The sequence below is a fragment of the Salmo trutta genome, chromosome 4, assembly GCF_901001165.1.
Source record: "Salmo trutta chromosome 4, fSalTru1.1, whole genome shotgun sequence".
NCBI lineage: Eukaryota > Metazoa > Chordata > Actinopteri > Salmoniformes > Salmonidae > Salmo > Salmo trutta.
In genome coordinates, this window is record NC_042960.1 from 26,924,219 (window position 1) to 26,944,521 (window position 20,303).

General features: G+C 42.6%; 1 protein-coding gene across 7 annotated transcripts in view; it reads right to left on the bottom strand.

The window, feature by feature from the left end:
* LOC115192178 (discs large homolog 1-like protein) overlaps window positions 1–20,303 on the bottom strand; it is a 218,006-nt gene that overhangs the window by 82,801 nt on the left and 114,902 nt on the right. For 6 of the 7 annotated variants that reach the window (XM_029750381.1, XM_029750384.1, XM_029750383.1 and 3 more), the window contains 4 exons: window positions 17,368–17,512; window positions 16,155–16,281; window positions 4,698–4,854; window positions 4,412–4,514 (listed from right to left, as the gene is read on the bottom strand). The exons of the other annotated variant lie outside the window; for it this stretch is intronic. In XM_029750381.1, the coding sequence (XP_029606241.1) occupies window positions 4,412–4,514; window positions 4,698–4,854; window positions 16,155–16,281; window positions 17,368–17,512 (532 nt within the window). The remainder of the gene's footprint in view (window positions 1–4,411; window positions 4,515–4,697; window positions 4,855–16,154; window positions 16,282–17,367; window positions 17,513–20,303) is intronic. 7 annotated transcript variants of the gene reach the window in all.

Genomic DNA, 20,303 nt, shown 5'->3' on the forward strand with positions numbered 1-20,303 from the left:
TTATTCAAGCAAAGAGCAAAATTACCTTTAAAAAACAGCAGGGACTGTGAGGGGACAAACACATTTTTACCTTTATTTAACTAGACAAGTCAGTTAAGAACAAATTCTTATTTTCAATGACGGCCTAGGAATAGTTGGTTAACTGCCTTGTTCAGGGGCAGAACGACAGATTTGTACCTTGTCAGCTCAGGGATTTGATCTTGCAACCTTTCAGTTACTAGTCCAATGCTCTAACCACCAGGCTACGCTGCCACCCCATGAACACACAGACACTCTAAAACACAATTTTTTTGTTTTATTGTTCGTATAATTTTGTTGTATTGTTTGTATATCATTGTATTTTTTATTTGTGTGACTGTCCTTGTCTATCAGTGTATCAATGTTTAATTAATTGTCATGTTTTATGTTTTTTGTGGACCCAAGAAGAGTAGCTGCTACTTCTGCAAAATCTAATGCGGGTCCAAATAAAAAAAGTATAGATACCTTAATAGAAAGTTACTCAAGTAAAAGTGAAAGTAAGCCAGTAAAATACTACTTTAATAAAAGTCTAAAAGTACAACAGTATTTGGTATTAAATATACTTAAGTATCAAAAGTAAATGTAATTGCTAAAATAAAAATTATTTAACATTCCTTACATTAAGCAAAGCAGACAGCACCATTTTCTTGTTTTTTAAAAGGTATGAACAGCCAGGGGCACACTCCCACACTCAGACATTATTTACAAAATATGTATTTGTGTTTAGTGAGTCCACCAGGCCAGAGGCAGTAGGGATGACCACGTGCTCTCTTGATATATGCTTGAATTTGCCCATTTTCCTGTCCTGCTAAGCATTCAGGGAAAATGTATGAAGTAAAAAGTACAATATTTTCATTAGGAATGTAGTGAAGTCAAAGTTGTCAAAAATATAAATAGTAAAGTAAAGTAGATACCCCCAAAAACTACTTAAGTAAAAATACTTAAAAGTACTACTTAAGTGCCTGATCTAACTTCACTGATTCACATATCAATATTACATGGAAAATACTGAACTCCTCTACTGATCTTAATCTCTTACCCTAGTCACATTCAATACCTCACATTCACACACACACACACACACACACACACACACACACTATCCCCCAACCCCTCACTCCTGTGTAGTTCCATTATTGCATCTCACCATGCATGAAATGCATACATTTGTGTCGTTTGCCATGATCAAACAAACAATCTCCACCATTCATCATAGATCACATCACTGCTAACACACCCCCTGTTCTGCTCTGTGTCTGGTTGGTTCTCATTCACTGTGTGGCTTTTCTGCCTTTTGTGGTTTTAAGCTGCCGAGAAATGGGCGTTAGAAACTGAGACAGGATCAAGCTGTACTTACAACTCCCCATTCAGTCCCAGAATCTTTGACACATTATAGTGCCAAGCTCCTTCCACTCTTTACTGTTAAAGTATTTAGTTGAAATCTTCTTATCTACTTACTAACTCCTCTATGTGCATATAACTAACTAACTACACCTCAGTACCCTGAACTTACAGCAAGGGGGGCTACAGCCAGCCACACAGCCAGCAGGATACTCTACAGGCCATCAACAGTGCACGATGAGGATAAGGGCCATACTCACACACCATAGAGAGAGAGAGAGAGAGAGAGAGAATAGTGGTAAGTAGGGTAATAGTGGTAATGGGGATTTAATGAGGCCTGGTTAAGGTTGAACCTCTGGTCAGGGCCAGATCTGACAATCACTAAACCCCTTTAAAACCCCTCTATCTTTGAAGGGCCCGAAAACAAGTGTGGACAGACCAAAAACAGTAAAGGGTAATGATATGTAGAGCAAACAGAACACCCACAGAGGTGAAAGACATAACCTGAGCTGAGGTACCCTAGACAAATGGAATATCATCATGCTGTAACCAAATCGTAGTGAAGTGAGAAAGAACTTTCATGTCAGTGGCAGGCAGCACAGAAGCCCTTGTTAGGAGGAGTGTTGTCCTTGTCACACCCTGATCTGTTTCACCTGTCTTTGTGCTTGTCTCCACCCCCCTCCAGGTGTCGCCCTTCCCCATTATCCCCAGTGTATTTATACCTGTGTTCTCTGTTTGTCTGTTGCCAGTTCGTTTTGTTTGTCAAGCCTACCAGTGGTTTTTCCCCTTGCCCCTGTCATTTTCTAGTTCCTGGTTTCCTGGTTTTGACCATTCTGCCTGCCATTCTGTACCTTGTCACACCACCCTGGATTATTGATCTCTGCCTGCCCTGACCCCGAGACTGCCTGCCATTTTGTTTTGTTACTTCGCCACTGTCTGCATCTGGGTCTTCTCCTGAAATGTGATAGTCCTGTAGTTGGACGGAGATGAACGCCTTTACTTTCAGGTACAGTATCAGTCAAATGTTTGGACACACCTACTCATTCAAGGGTTTTTTGAGAAAACCCCCACTGAAATAACACACATGGAATCATGTAGCAAGCAAAGAAGTGTTAAACAAATCAAAATATATTTTAGATTGTCCAAATTAGCAACCCTTTGCCTTGACAGCTTTGCACACTCTTGGCATTCCATCAATGGGGCGGCAGCTAGCCTAGTGGTTAGCGTGTTGGGCCAGTAACCAAAAGGTTGCTAGATCGAGTTGACAAGGTAAAAATCTGTCATTCTGCCCCTGAACAAGGACGTTAACCCACTGTTCCTATGCCATCATTGTAAATAAGAACTTGTTAATCAAGCAGCTTCACCTGGAATGCTCTTCCAACAGATGCTCAGCACTTGTTGGCTGATTTTAATTTTTTTCCCTTCAGTCTGTGGCCCAACTCATCCCAAACCAGCTCAATTGGGTTGAGGTCAGGTGACTGTGGAGGCCAGGTCATCTGATGCAGCACTCTATCACTCTCCTTCTTGGTCAAATAGCCCTTACACAGGCTGGAGGTGTGTTGGATCATTGTCCTGTTGAAAAACAAATGGTAGTCCCACTAAGCGCAAACCAGATGGGATGGTGTATCGCTGCAGAATGCTGTGGCAGCCATGCTGGTTGTGTGCTGTGAATTCTAAATTAATCATAGTGTCACCAGCAAAGCACACCCACACCATCACACCCCCTCCTCCATTCTTCACGGAGGGAACAGAGATCATGCGTTCACCTACTCTGCATCTCACAAAGACACAGAGGTTGGAAACAAATCTCACATTTGGACTAATGTCCATTGCTCGTGTTTCTTGGCCCAAGCAAGTCTCTTCTTATTGGTGTCCTTTAGTAATGGTTTCTTTGCAGCAATTTGACCATGAAGGCCTGATTCATGCAGTCTCCTCTGAACAGATGATGTTGACATGTGTCTGTTACGTGAACTCTGAAGCATTTATTTGGGCTGCAATTTCTGATGCTGGTAACTCTAATAAACTTATCCTCTGCAGCAGAGGTAACTCTGGGTCTTCCTTTCTTGTTGCGGTCCTCATGAGAGCCAGTTTCATTATAACACTTGATGGTTTTTGCGACTGCACTTGAAGAAATGTTCAAAGTTCTTGACATTTTACGTATTGACGGACTGTCTTTTCTCTTTGCTTATTTGAGCTGTTCTTGCCATAATATGGACTTGGTCTTTTACCAAATAGGGCTATCTTCTGTACAGTATACCACCCCTACCTTGTCACAACACAACTGATTGGCTCAAACACATTCAGAAGGAAAGAAAGTCCACAAATGAACTTTTAACAAGGCACACCTGTTAATTGAAATGCATTCCAGCTGACTACTCAATGAAGCTGGTTGAGAGAATGCCAAGAATGTGCAAAGCTGTCGTTAAGGCAAAGGGTGGCTACTTTAAAAAATCTCAAATATAAAATATATTTTTTGGCTACTACATGATTCCATATGTGTTATTTTATAGTTTTGACGTCTTCACTATTATTGTACAATGTAGAAAATAGTACAAATAAAGAAAAACCCTGGAATGAGTAGGTGTGTCCAAACTTTTGACTGGTACTGTAGTTCCAGGTAGTTTTAATTTAGTTCTGAAATGGAACACATTTTACCTCACTCGGTGTCATGAGGCTGTTTGTGTGTGCGTGTGTGTTATGGCTTTCACTCCTGCCAGGGAAGCCCACTCTCACCTCTTTCCCCACCTTAGAGGGTCCTGTTGCCATGACATCAGAGTAGATAACCCAATCAGTGTGTGTAACCTGTTTACCAAAGCTGTGACCTTTTTTACTCTGCAGTTACCACGGGGGACAGCAAACTCACATCACAGATCACACTCACGTCAGGCTACATGAGTGGGCTCTCACTCTTTCGCTTCTGTTTTGTCATTTGGTCTCTCTCTCAGTCAATCTGCAAATATCTCCTCTTGTCAATTTCTGTCTTTGTTTGATCTCACGGAAAGAAAGTGTGCTATATTACTATAGTATTAGTAGGAGTATTAGTATTTCTCACCCTCTGGCCTGTACTGGGCTATGATGGTAACCGTCTGTCCAGCGTTCTTCAGAGCAGCAGCTGCCTGCTCATGGGTCGCACTGTGGAGCTCAACCCCGTTCACCTGCACACACACAGTTTGATCAATGAACAGCAACGGAACAAGGCATGTCAATGGAGATCTACAGTTAATTTAACCTTGTCAATAATACTCATAAATCACAAGAAATCAATAAGAGACTATCACGTTTCCGTGTGTGTGTGTGTGTGTGTGTGTGTGTGTGTGTGTGTGTGTGTGTGTTCTTACTGAGATGATGCGGTCTCCTTTCCGGAGCTCTCCACAGAGGTCAGCAGGTCCACCAGCCAGGATAAAGGAAATAAAGATTCCCTCTCCATCCTCTCCTCCTACTATGTTAAAACCCAGGCCTGTAGAGCCACGGTGTAACACCACCTTCCTGCGCTCCCTGAAACACACACAGAAATATAAGGGAAAGGGGGATACCTAGTCAGTTGTACAACTGAATGCCTTCAACTGAAATGTGTCTTCTGCATTTAACCCAACCCCTCTGAAGCAGAGAGATGCAGGGGGCTGCCTTAATCGACATCCACGGCACCCGGGGAACAGTGGGTTAACTGCCTCGCTCAGGGGCAGAATGACAGATTTTTACATTGTCAGCTCTGGGATTCGATCCAGCAACCTTTCAGTTACTGGCCCAAAGCTCTAACCGCTAGACTACCTGCCGTATATACAGCATTACACACACATTGTTAGAGGTTGGTACTATACAGTCACAGTGTAGTACAAGTACAACCCATTAACACAGACACCTATGTTACACACAGTACACCCTGTTACAAACTGATACACACACACACACACAAAGTCGAAGCCCAGACCCGAAAGGTGAAGTTTAGTTACTCCAGTCCTATTTTTGGATGTAGCATTCCCTCTAGTGGTGATCGTGAACATTACACATGTCTGTTTGGTCTGTTACAGCCATTCTCAAAAGGCGGACCAATATCCGGACCCAGAACATGGTCAATACGGACTGCGGGTCCCACTTTTTGGGGGGAACTCGGTCGGCATTCGACTCCTGGTATCATATGAACACACATAAGACATGGAACATTTGTAGAATTTCAGGAAATTAGTTTTAAAACTGGCTAGATTTTCCTTTCGCTCCATGGCATAATGTGTACAATTGCAGGAAATTAACTTTACAACTACCAACAAGAGGTGTGTGAACAATTTCATCAGTTTGGGGTCATATGGGTTGCGAGGTGGGGATTTTTAACAACACCGATACATGACAATATACATCCGGTCCATTGCCACCTAGGAAGTTTGTATGACTGGACCTTCTCAAATGAGTACCCCTGGTCTATTATTTTTCAGAAAGGCAGCATAGGCATAGACTGGAGCAGCCAGCAGAAGACACTGCTATGCTGTGTCTTTATATTCACCATCATTACTTCACTATCCCGAGACCATTTTACATTACGAAAATTCAATGTCGTCTTGGTAAGCAACTCCAGAGTATATTTGGCCTTGTGTTTTAGGTTATTGTACTGCTGAAAGGTGAATTTGTCTCCCAGTGTCTACTGGAAAGCAGACTGAACCAGGATTTCCTCTAGGATTTTGCCTGTGACTACCTCTATTCAGTTAAATTGTATCCTAAAAAAACTCCCTTGCTGATGACAAGCATACCTTTTGTATGTGGACACCTGCTCGTCAAACAACACAGCTTACCTCACATCATTGAAGTAATGAGATAGAAGTCATATATAAACTGAAATACTTCAACAAAACGATTTTGTGCTATTGCATCATCCCATTCATTGATTCATGATGGCGGTGCCAGGCAATGTTTGTTTCCTTGGACTGTCAGCGTTCAGCAGTGAAAACTAATTTTAATCGGCTGGGGATTTGCGTGCTATTAAGTGTATAATCTGCGACATGTTCGTAGTTGTCACAGGGAAAGGTCCGATGGATACCTTTTATTTGTGAAAAATGTATTGAACTTGATGCAGCTAAAGTAAGGATTATTACTCTTCATAGTAAGGATTATTACTCTTCATAGTAAGGATTATTACTCTTCATAGTAAGGATTATTACTCTTCAAAGTTTTCAGGGCTGATAGAATGGTGTGTTGTTGGTATATATACAAAAAGTAATCTTTCTGTGTGTCTTTTAAAGGGTTTGTCCAGTCCTAAACAATTTGAATTTATAGCTTTAAGTCTTCAACTAGGTTATAATTCTAAAGTAACTGTTCTGGGAGTCTACCGCCATTCCTCCACTAAGAAATGTTTGTTAACTAGTCTCACTGATTTAATAGCTTCCTTTTCTAGTAGTTCTGAGATGTTTGTCAAGACAGACTGTTTAAAGGATTTTTGTAATAACCTAAACCTCACTCAGTTGATTACTAAACCCACACGTCCAAATCTGAGGGATTCTACTAAATCAACAAGAATTTACCTTATGTTTACAAATACTCCAGAGAAATGTGTGGCTAGTGGTGTTTTCTCCCTGGATATTAGTGATCACTGACCTATTGTTTGTATTAGAGATGTTAGGACTCATAGGGCAAAATCATGCATTATTACAAGGAGAAATTTGTACAATTTTACTGAACAAGCTTTTTTACATGATCTCTACCATTATGATCATAATGGTATCTTAGCGCTCCCTCTCTCTCTCTCTGCCTCTCTTTCTCGCTTTGCCTCTCTTTCTCTCTCTGCCTGTCTTTCTCTGTTTTCTTTCTCACTAGGGCAAACATTCTGCCTCGCTCTCTTGCTCTCACTCTTTCTGTTTTCGTTCTCATTTCATTGCTCACGGCAACAGCGAGCATGGAGAGGGAGCTAAGCTTAGTGACAAGACAATTGGCAGCACACTTCAGAGTGTGTGTGTGTGTGTCTAGACTACATATAAATCATATTTAGTGTCTGCCTCTGTCTGTAAGGTCCAGTGGATGTGTTTGAGGCTGAGAGACTGAGAGACGGACTGCTGTGGTCCCTGCTGTGGCCTTGCAATCTGTTCCTACTTATGACAGCATTGTATGTCTCTCTCTCTTGCTCTCTCTGCTGTGGCAGGAGAAAGCCGCCCAAGGTGACAAGAGCTTAGCCCTGCAATCCATCTTTCTTGCTCTCTCTCTCTCTTTTTGTCTGGCTCACCTCCCTGCCCCCCAGACATATCTCCCCAGGAGTTACACAGCTGGCCTCCCACTAGCTTCAACACAATTCATCTTTCATAACTTTATCTGCCAATTCCAGCAGCAGACAGAGCAAGAGAGAGAGGTCAGAGAGATAAAGAGAGATAGGGGGAGAGAGAGAGGGCAGAGAGAGACAGGGAGAGAGGGGGCATAGAGAGGGAGAGAGTTAGCAGAGACAGAGAGAGGGCAAAGAAGAGAGAGAGAGAGAACAAGAGTGGGAGAGTGAGAGAAAGAAGGGGTAGATAGCTGGAGACTGACAGAGAAAGGGATGGCTGGAGGAGGAGTAGTAGAAAGATGAGGAGGAGAGACAGTGCCTTCAGAAAGTATTCATACCCCTTGATTTATTCCACATTTTGTTGTTACAGCCTAAATTCAAAATGGATTAAATATTTTTTTTTCTCACCCATCTACACACAAAACCCCATAGCGACAATGTGAAAACATGTTTAGAAACATTTTTGCTAATTTATTGAAAATGAAATACAGAAATACCTAATTTATCACACCCCTGAGTAAATACAGTTGAAGTCAGAAGTTTACATACACCTTAGCCAAATACATTCAAACTCAGTTTTTCACAATTCCTGGCATTTAATCCTAGTAAAAATTCCCTGTCTTAGGTCAGTTAGGATCACCACTGTATTTTAAGAATGTGAAATGTCAGAATAATAGTAGAGCGAATGATTTATTTGAGCTTTTATTTCTTTCATCACATTCCCAGTGGGTCAGACGTTTACATACACTCAATTAGTATTTGGTAGCATTGCCTTTAAATTGTTTAACTTGGGTCAAACATTTTGAGTAGCCTTCCACAAGCTTCCCGTAATAAGTTGGGTGAATTTTGGCCTATTCCACTTCACAGAGTTGGTGTAACTGAGTCAGGTTTGTAGGCCTCCTTGCTCGCACACGCTTTTTCAGTTCTGTCCACAAATTCTTTGCTGAGCTGCCTTTCAGGTTATGTCAATATAGGACTAATTTTACTGTGGATATAGATACTTTTGTACCCGTTTCCTCCAGCATCTTCACAAGGTCCTTTGCTGTTGTTCTGGGATTGATTTGCACTTTTCGCACCAAAGTACGTTCATCTCTAGGAGACAGAACGCGTCTCCTTCCTGAGTGGTATGACGGCTGCGTGGTCCCATGGTGTTTATACTTGCGTACTATTGTTTGTACAGATGAACGTGGTACCTTCAGGTGTTTGGAAATTGCTCCCAAGGATGAGCCAGACTTGTGGAGGTCTACAATTTGTTTTCTGAGGTCTTGGCTGATTTCTTTTGATTTTCCATGATGTCAAGCAAAGTGGCACTGAGTTTGAAGGTAGGCCTTGAAATACATCCACAGGTACACCTCCAATTGACTCAAATGATGTCAATTAGCCTATCAGAGGCTTCTAAAGCCATGACATAATTTTCTGGAATTTTCCAAGCTGTTTAAAGGCACAGTCAACTTAGTGTATGTAAACTTCTGACCCACTGGAATTGTGACACAGTGAATTATAAGTGAAATAATCTGTCTGTAAACAATTGTTGGAAAAATTACTTGTGTCATGCATGAAGTAGATGTCCTCACCAACTTGCCAAAACTATAGTTATTTAACAAGAAATTTGTGGAGTGGTTGAAAAACGAGTTTTAATGACTCCAACCTAAGTGTATGTAAACTTCCAACTTCAACTGTACATGTTTGAATCACCTTTGGCAGTGATAACAGTTAACAGATAACTTTCTGGGTAAGTCTCTAAGAGCTTTGTACACCTGGATACTTTATTTTCACGAAATGTATTGGATTTTATTTCTTACAACCGACAATAACTTTTTAACATCAGATCAGCAGTTACTTACCCCAATTCTGGATTCAACTTTCGACTCATCTGCCCGGGGAACTCTATGTAATTCCGACCCAATTTTCAGGCTACCCAAGAGGAATGTTGGCGTTAGAGGCAAGAGGGAGGCGATCCTGGCGAGATTAAGGCAAAGGGAAAACCGGCCACCTCTTCCCTCCATTCTACTGACCAATGTACGTACAGTCACTCGATAACAAGATGGATGACCTCTCAAAACTGCAATATTCTTTGCTTTTATGAAACATGGCTCACGTACAAGATACCCCCTCTCCCCCGGCTATCCAACTAAACGGATTCTCAATTCACCGGGCGGACAGGACAGTGGAGTCGTGGAAATCGGGGGGGTTGCATCTACATCAACTCCAACTGGTGTTCTAACTCCAGCGTGGTGGAAGTGTCGACCCACTGTCTTGGAAAACCTGATAGTCAAATGCCTACCCTTCTATCTCCAGAGGGAGCTTTCAGCTGTTATCGTGACTGTTGTATACATTCCACCTTAGGATAATGAAAATAAGGCTGCTTTTCTAAAACACTTGACGCACAACTTCCATTAACACGTCTCCAACGCCACTAGGGACGATAAAGTTTTAGACCACCGTTATTCTACCCACAAGCAAGCATACAAGGCCCTGCCTTGTCCGCCATTTGGCAAATTAGATCATGACTCCGTAGTCTTGCTTCCTGTTTACAAGCAAAACAGGAAGTACCCATGATTCGGTCCGTTGAGAAATAGTCACCAGAATCAGAGATTATGCTACAGGACTGCTTTGTTAGCACTGATTGGAATGTTACGAGACTCCGCCGATAACATTGACGAGCTAACTACGTCCAATGCCAGGTTCATTAGAAAATGTATGGGCGACATTGTCCCCACGGTGAGGGTTCGCTGCTTCCCCAATCAAAAGTCCTGGATTAACACGGAGGTTGAAGCTAAGCTAAACTAAAAGACAGCTCTGTGTGTGGTAGCCCTATCGTAGACAACCCTGAGTCTATGGTCGAGGACAGGAATAAGTACAAGAAGTCCCGCTATGACCTCCGCAGAGTCATCAAATTAACAAAAGGACAATATAAAAATAAGGCTGAATCATACTACACAGGCTCTGACGCCCGCCGTATGTGGCAGGGGCTACATAACATTACGGATTACAAAGGAAGACCCAACCATAATCTGCCCAACAATGCCTCTCTACCAGACGAACTCAATTAATTTTAAACAAGCTTTGACAAGAACATCGTGCCGGGTGTGAGGGCTATTACCGACCCAGAGGATTGGGTAATCTTGCTCTCCGAGGCCGACGTGAAAAAGGTCTTTAATCAGGTCAACACCCGCAAGGCTGCGGGGCTCAACAATATTCCAGAGCGCATTCACTTCACTGACAATCTGAAATGATCCACTCCACACAGACAGTGTGGCGAAGAAGGCGCAACAGCGCCTGCTCAACCTCATGAGGCTGAAGAAATACTGCTTGGCATCTAAGACCCTCAAAAACTTTTACAAATGCACAATTGAGAGCACCCTGTCGGGCTGTATCAACGCCTGGTATGGCAACTGCACTACCCGCAACAGCACGGCTCTCGAGAGGGTTCCCTGACTGCACTCAAGGACATCTACAGCACTCGATGTCACAGAATGGTCAAAAAGCTCATCAACCACCTGAGCTACGGCCTGTTCACCCCGCTATCATCCAGAAGGTGAGGTCAGTACAGCTGCATCAAAGCTGAGACCGTGAGACTGAAAAACAGCTTATATCTCAAGGCCATCAGACTGTTAAATAGCCATCACTAGCCGGCCTCTACCCAGTGCCCTGACCTGAACTTAGTCACTGTCATTAGCTTGCTACCACCCGGTTACTCAACCCTGCACCTTAGAGGCTGCTGCCCTATGTACAGTGCATTCGGAAAGTATTCAGACCCCTTCCTTTTTCCACATTTTGTTATGTTACACCCTTATTCTAAAATGTATTCAATCATTTGTTATCCCTCATCAATCTACACACAATATCCCATAATCAAAGTGGAAACAGGTTTTAGAAATTTTAGCAAATGTATTAAATATAAAAAACATACCTTATTTACGTAAGTATTCAGACACTTTGCTATGAGACTCGAAATTGAGCTCATGTGCATCCAGTTTCCATTGATCATTCTTGAAATATTTTTACAACTTAATTGGAGTCCAACTGTGGTAAATTCAATTGATTGGACATGATTTGGAAAGGCACACTCCTGCCTATGTAAGGTCCCACAGTTGACAGTGCATTGCAGAGCAAAAACCAAGTGAGGTCGAAGGAATTGTCCATAGAGCTCCGAGACAGGATTGTGTCAAGGCACAGATCTGGGCAGTATGCCCAGAACATTGTTTTGAGAACTGAAAGGGGTGTCTCAGTTTCAAGGTCTCAGCTTGGAGGGAAGAAGCTTTGTGAGGTATTGGTCGGTTACATGCATGAACCAAAAGTTAATGATGAATTAATTATGAATAATGTAAATCATGCAAATAGAACTTGTCTGTGTATGCAGTTTAAAAGAGAAATAACGGGACTGCCTCGACGGAACCCCCGACTGATGTGTACTATCATGCATTAAGTTTTTTGGAACCTCTCCGGATTCCTGATAATAAAAAAACTATTGACTTCAGGTGTCCCTGGTGGTAATTTCCACAACAGTCACTCTGACAGAGCTCCAGAGTTCCTATGTGGAGATGAGAAAACCTTCCAGAAGGACTACCATCTCTGCAGCAATCCACCAATCAGGCCTTTATGGTAGAGTGACCAGACGGAAGCCAGTCCTCAGGAAAAGGCACATGACAGCCCTCATGGAGTTGCCAAAAGGCACCTACAGGACTCTATGACCATGAGAAACAAGATTCTCTAGTTTGATGAAACCACGATTGAACACCTTGGCCTGAATGCCAAGAATCACATCTGGAGGAAACCTGGCACCCTTAAAACGGTGACGCATGGTGGTGGCAGCAGCATCATGCTGTGGAGATGTTTTTCAGCGGCAAGGACTGGGAGACTAGTCAGGGTCAAGGGAAAGATGAACAGAGCAAAGTACAGAGAGATCCTTGATGAAAACCTGCCTAAGAGCCCTCAGGTTTACCTTCCAACAGGACAACAACCCTAAGCACACAGCCAAGACAAGGCAGGAGTGGCTTCGGGACAAGTCTCTGAATGTCCTTGAGTGGCCCAGCCAGAGCCCGGACTAGAACCCGATCGAACATCTCTGAAGAGAACAGAAAATAGCTGTGCAGCAACGCTCCCCATCCAACCTGACAGAGCTTGAGAAGATCTGCAGAGAAGAACGGGAGAAACTCCCCAAATACAGGTGTGCCAAGCTTGTAGCGCCACATCCAAGAAGACTCAAGGCTGTAATTGCCAAAGGTGCTTCAACAAAGTACTGAGTAAAGGGTTTGAATACTTTTGTTAATGTGATTTTATTTTTTACAAATTAACAACATTTTCTAAAAACCTGTTATTACTTTGTCATTATGGGGTATTGTGTGTAGATTGATGACGAAAAAAAACTATTTAATCAATTTTAGAATAAGGTTATAACCTAACAAAATGTGGAAAAAGTCAATTGATCTGAATACTTTCAGAAGACAATGTATATACAGTACCAGTCAAAAGTTTGGACATACTTACTCATTCCAGGGTTTTTCTTTATTTTTACTATTTTCTACATTGTAGAATAATAGTCAAGACATCAAAACTATGAAATAACACATATGAATCATATAGTAACCAAAATAGTGTTAAATAAATCAAAATATATTTTATATTTCAGATTCTTCAAAGTAGCCACCCTTTGCCTTGATGACAGCTTTGCACACTCTTGGCATTCTCTCAACCAGCTTCATGAGGAATCCTGGAATGCTTTTCCAACAGTCTAGAAGGAGTTCCACATATGCTGAGCACAGTCTTGAAGAAGGCGCGTCAGTGTCTCGTCCCTCTCAGGAGGTTGAAAAAGTTTGGCCTGGGCCCTCAAATCCTCAAACAATTCTATGGCTGTACCACTGATCGGACACACACATACACTCACATACAAGCTGCTGCTACTCTGTTTCTTAAATCCTGACGCCTAGTCACCTTACCCCTATACATACAGTTGAAGTCGGAAGTTCACATACACTTAGCTTGGAGTCATTAAAACTTGTTTTTCAACCACTCCACAAATTTCTTGTTAACAATCTATAGTTTTGGCAAGTCTGTTAGGACACTACTTTCTGCATGACACAAGTAATTTTTCCAACAATTAGCATTGCTCGACTGAGGGATCTTACAAATAATTGTATGTGTGGGGTACAGAGATGAGGTAGTCATTCAAAAATAGTATCATAACTCAGCGCCACTGAGAGAGGCAAGAGAGTGGCAAGAAGGAAAATTACCTATTCATCGAAGTGATGAATCTCAGTAGCAGCAACAACTTATAATAGCAACACACTCCCCTTGTCCCTACACAGATAAACTAAAACAAACAAATCAAATCATATGAACAAAACATAACATATGAACATGAATGGCGCCAGAGAAGAAGGCAGATGTTTTACGTGCCCCCAACCGATTGTTTTTTGTTCATTCATTTGCGTTGTTTGTAACTTATTTTGTACATAATGTTGCCACTACCGTCTCTTATGACCGAAAATAACTTCAGACATCAGGACTGCGATTACTCACCACGGACTGGCAGAATCCTTTTTTTCCTTTAACGAGTCTGACGAGCCCGACGCGAACGATATACTGCTTTCTCGGGAACAGGCCCAGATCCCTGTGATTTGCGTGAAGGGGAGGCAGAGAAAAAGGGGCCAGAGGGCGGGCTGCCATTTGAGAATTCGTAGGCGATCGAATACACCCCCACTTCCTTCCATTCTGCAAGCAAACGTGCGATCTTTGGACAATAAAATAGATGACCTACGCGGAAGATTAAACTACCAACTGGACATTCAAAACTGTAATATCTTATGCTTCATTGAGTCGTGGCTGAACGACGACACTATCAACATACAGCTGGCTGGTTATACGCTGCACTGGCAGGATAGAACAGTGGCGTCTGGTAAGACAAGGGGCGGCGGACTATATATTTTTGTAAATAACAGCTGGTGCACGGTATCTAAGGAAGTCTCGAGCTATTTGCTCCTCGCCTGAGGTAGAGTATCTCATGATATGCTGTAGACCACACTATCTACCTAGAGAGTTTATCTGTATTTTCCGTAGCTGTTTACATACCACCAATAAAAAAAGTGGCCAGATGAACCAGATGCTAAGCTACAGGACTCTTATGAGCACTGACTGGAATATGTTCCGGGATTCCTCCGATGGCATTGAAGAGTACACCACATCAATCATTGGCTTCATCAATAAGTGCATCGATGACGTCATCTCCCCAGTGACCGTACATACATACCCCAACCAGAAGCCATGGATTATAGGCAACATCCGCACTGAGCTAAAGGCTAGAGCTGCCACTTTCAAGGAGCGGGACTCTAACCTGGAAGCCTATAAGAAATCCCACTATGCCCTCTGACGAACCAACAAACAGGCAAAGCATCAATACAGGACTAAGATTGAATCCTACTACACCGGCTCTGACACTCGTCGGATGTGGCAGGGCTTGCAGACCATTACAGACTACAACGGGAAGCACAGCCGAGAGCTGCCCAGTGACACGAGCCTACCAGACAAGCTAAACTACTTCTATGCTTAATTCAAGGCAAATAACACTGAAACATGCATGAGAGCACCAGCTGTTCTAGAAGACTGTGTGGTCACGCTCTCCGCAGCCGATGTGAGTAAAATCTTTAAACAGGTCAACATTCACAAGGCCGCAGGGCCAGACACATTACCAGGACGTGTACTGTGAGCATGTGCTGGCCAACTGGCAAGTGTCTTCACTGACATCTTCAACCTCTCCCTGTCTGAGTCTGTAATACCAATATGTTTCAAGCAGACCCCCATAGTCCCTGTGCCCAAGAACACTAAGGTAACCTGCCTAAATGACTACCGACCCGTAGCACTCACGTCTGTAGCCATGAAGTGCTTTGAAAGGCTGGTCATGGCTCACTTCAACACCTTTATCCCATAAACTTTAGGCCAACTCCAATTTGCATACCGCCCCAACAGATCCACAGATGATGCAATCTCTATTGCACTCCACACTGCCCTTTCCCACCTGGACAAAAATAACACCTATGTGAGAATGCTATTCATTGACTACAGCTCAGCGTTCAACACCATACTGCCATGAAAACTCATCCCTAAGCTAAGGACCCTGGGACTAAACACCTCCCTCTACATCTGGATGCTGGACTTCTTGACGGGCCGCCCCCAGGTGGTAAGGGTAGGTAACAAAACATCTGCCACGCTGATCCTCAACACAGGGGCCCCTCAGGGGTGCGTGCTCAGTCCCCTCCTGTACTCCCTGTTCACTCATGACTGCATGGCCAGGCACGAATCCAACACCAACATTAAGTTTGCAGATGACACAACAGTGGTAGGCCTGATCACCGACATTGACGAGACAGCCTATAGGGAGAAGGGCAGAGACCTGGCCATGTGGTGCCAGGACAACAACCTCTCCCTCAACATGATCAAGACAAAGGAGATGATTGTGGACACAGGAAAAAGAGAACAGAGCTCGCCAATTTTTTTTACAATTTGATTTGAAACCCTTTGTAAAAGTGGTCAAATGGCGTGTGTTCATTATCACACAGCTTACCTTGTGATCTCGTCGTCTCCCAATATGCTCTTGGGGATGGGTGAGTAGCGTCCTGGCGTGTCGGGGGTATGGGGCTGGCTAAGGTAGTTGGACGGGCTGATATGGTTGTCCTTGTGAGGGGAATATGCTAAAGAAAAAATACACACACAACGGGCCTCAGTGTAGATAGCAAGTTAGCATTAACCGCTAATGCTATGATAAACTGTAATAAAATGCTGCTTAGTGAGGGAGGAGCTAGGCTACTCTAGGCTAGTAACTCACTTTCTACTTGAGCCTTCCTTGGTGTAGACAGAGAGGCAGATCAGGAAACTATAAAACACATGGCTGGCAGGGGTAGGTAATCTCCTTAAATGAACACAATCTTCAATAATAGCATAAGCACCAGAACAGAACTCTCAATAACATTGTCCAGGTAAAATATGGGAGTGTTCCGCCTTAGGCAACAATGCAAAACTGAAGTGAGCTACTAAAAAAAATAAGAGATCACATCTTATAATATAATCATAGGTATATTAACTAAAAGCAATGCTTGTAGTTTCTTGAAGTGAGAAAAGTGACCAATATCTATGATAAAGGTGTTTATAGGTGACAGGTTTGAAAGAGCCTATTTGAATGTGACCTGAACAGTGATTAAACCAATGTTTTCCACCAATGTCACATTTCCCATTATGATTGGTCGAAGTCAAACTACAACCTCATCAGTCCAGTACTGTGAGACAGGAGGCATTGTTTTAAGTGAATAATACCAACGCTCTGCTCTGCCATCCTTGTTGGTTGATATTGCTATGTAGGCTACTATCAAACCACAACTAGTCATTGATTGATTTCAGTTCTTAGTGTGTAGTGCAGACCGGGGGACATCCATGGAAGTATATTCAGCGATAGTTAAATAGACAGCCATTCACACTGCTTTGATGGGATCCTCTCCCCCTTCATAAGCTTGGCTCACATTATACCTACTACTGTAAGCCCAATTCTGATGATCAGTAATTGGTCAAGATATAGGCCTACTACCTCACTGTGACTACTGGATTACTACTGTAGCTATGGGGGACAGCAGCCAGCGACAGCAGCCAGCCATGTGGTGTGGTCCACACCACATGGCTCCTTTCAAATAACCTGCTGTCTGTCTGTCACAGCTGCCCTGGGATGTGGAAAGATTGTGATCACCATGTGTGTGTGTGTACGCATATATGAATGTATGTGCACTCACAGTTGGTGATGTCGGGCGGAGCGAAGCTGTCGTTCATGAAGACACTGGTGGGTTTCGCCACTTTCAAGTAAACCACATCGGGGGTGTTTTTCAAGGCCTCCACGGCATCCTCGTGACTCACCTCCTCAAGACAAGCGCTGTTTACCTGGAAGGAGAGAGAGGTAGTCATTTGGCTTTTCAGTTGATTTAGCAGTTAGTTACATACAGTAGCTGACATAGCAGGCAAACAGGCTGGCATTTTTAACAAGCCACAACAAAACTTAATCTAAGTACTTTAAGGAATCAAATCAAGTTGTATTTGTCACATGTGCCGAATTCAACAGGTGTAGACTTTACAGTGCTTGCTTATGAGCCCCCCCCCCAAAAAAAATATTAACACAAGAGGAATAAAATACACAAGAATTAAACTATATACAGGGAGTACCAGATAAATGTGCAGGGGTACGAGGTATTTGAGATAGTTATGTACATAAAGCCAGGGTAAAGTGACTAGGCATCAAAATAGGCAATACGAGTAAAGAACAGAGCAGCAGCAGCATATGATGAGTGTTAAACTGTGTGTGTGTGTGTGTGTGTGTGTGTGTGTGTGTGTGTGTGTGTGTGTGTGTGTGTGTGTGTGTGTGTGTATGGTGTCGGTATGCGTGTCTGTATGTAGTGTATGTGAATGTGTGTGGGTTTTGTGTCAGTGTAGTGTGTGTAGTGTGTACAGTTGAAGTCGGAAGTTTACATACACTTAGGTTGGAGTCATTAAAAGTCATTTTTCAACCACTACACAAATTTCTTGTTAAAACCTCTCTAGGGCAGGTGGCACCAAATCGTCCCACCTACGTAACAGCCAGTTGAATCCTGTGGCGCGATATTCAAATACCTTAGAAATGCTATTACTTCAATTTCTCAAACATATGACTATTTTACAGCATTTTAAAGACAAGACTCTCGTTAATTTAACCACACTGTCCGATTTCAAAAAGGCTTTACAACGAAAGCAAAACATTAGATTATGTCAGCAGAGTACCCAGCCAGAAATAATCAGACACCCATTTTTCAAGCTAGCATATAATGTCACAAAAACCCAGAAGACAGCTAAATGCAGCACTAACCTTTGATGATCTTCATCAGATGACACACCTAGGACATTATGTTATACAATACATGCATGTTTTGTTCAATCAAGTTCATATTTATATCAAAAACCAGCTTTTTACATTAGCATGTGACGTTCAGAACTAGCATACCCCCCGCAAACTTCCGGCGAATTTACTAACAATTTACTAAATTACTCACGATAAACGTTCACAAAAAGCATAACAATTATTTTAAGAATTATAGATACAGAACTCCTCTATGCACTCGATATGTCCGATTTTAAAATAGCTTTTCGGTGAAAGCACATTTTGCAATATTCTAAGTAGATAGCCCGGCATCACAGGGCTAGCTATTTAGACACCCAGCAAGTTTAGCCTTCACCAAACTCCGATTTACTATTAGAAAAGTTTGATTACCTTTCCTGTTCTTCGTCAGAATGCACTCCCAGGACTTCTACTTCAATAACAAATGTTGGTTTGGTCCCAAATAATCCATAGTTATGTTCCAACAGCGGCGTTTTGTTCGTGCGTTCAAGACACTATCCGAATGGTAAATAAGGGTCATGCGCACGGCGCATTTCGTGACAAAAGATTTCTAAATATTTCATTACCGTACTTCGAAGCATGTCAACCGCTGTTTAAAATCAATTTTTATGCCATTTTTTCTCGTAAAAAAGCGATAATATTCCGACCGGGAATCTGCAATTAGGTAAACAGACGAAAGAAAATAGAGCATGGGGTCGACTCGGGCATGCGCCTCAGCCCTTTGTCCTCTGATCGGCCACTTGGCAAAGGCGATAATATGTTTCAGCCAGAGGCTGCCTCAACATCGTTCAGCTTTTTCCCGGGCTCTGAGAGCCTATGGGAGCCGTAGGAAGTGTCACGTTACAGCTAAGATCCTGAGTCTTCAATAAACAGAGGCAAGAACAACAACACCTTGTCAGACAGGCCACTTCCTGCATGAAATCTTCTCAGGTTTTTGCCTGCCATATGAGTTCTGTTATACTCACAGACACCATTCAAACAGTTTTAGAAACTTTAGGGTGTTTTCTATCCAAAGCCAATAATTATATGCATATTCTAGTTACTGGGCAGGAGTAGTAACCAGATTAAATCGGGTACGTTTTTTATCCGGCCGTGTAAATACTGCCCCCTAGCCCTAACAGGTTATTAACAAACTATAGTTTTGGCAAGTTGGTTAGGACATCTACTTCATGCATGACACAAGTAATTTTTCCAACAATTGTTTACAGACAGATTATTTCACTAATAATTCTCTGTATCACAATTCCAGTGGGTAAGAAGTTTACATACACTAAGTTGACTGTGGCTTCAAACAGCTTGGAAAATTCCAGAAAATTATGTCATGGCTTTAGAAGCCTCTGATAGGCTGACTGACATAATTTGAGTCAATCGGAGGCGTACCTGTGGATGTATTTCAAGGCCTACCTTCAAACTCAGTGCCTCTTTGCTTGACATCATGGGAAAATCAAAAGAAATCAGCCAAGTCTGGTTCATCCTTGGGAGCAATTTTCAAACACCTGAAGGTACCAAGTTCATCTGTACAAACAATAGTACGCAAGTATAAATACCATGGGACCACGCAGCCGTCAAACCGCTCAGGAAGGAGACATGTTCTGTCTCCTAGAGATCAACGTACTTTGGTGTGAAAAGTGCAAATCAATACCAGAACAACAGCAAAGGACCTTGTGAAGATGCTGGAGGAAACCGGTACAAAAGATTCTATATCCACAGTAAAACGAGTCCTATATCGACATAACCTGAAAGGCCGCTTAGCAAGGAAGAAGCCACTGCTCCAAAATCGCCATAAAAAAGCCAGACTACAGTTTG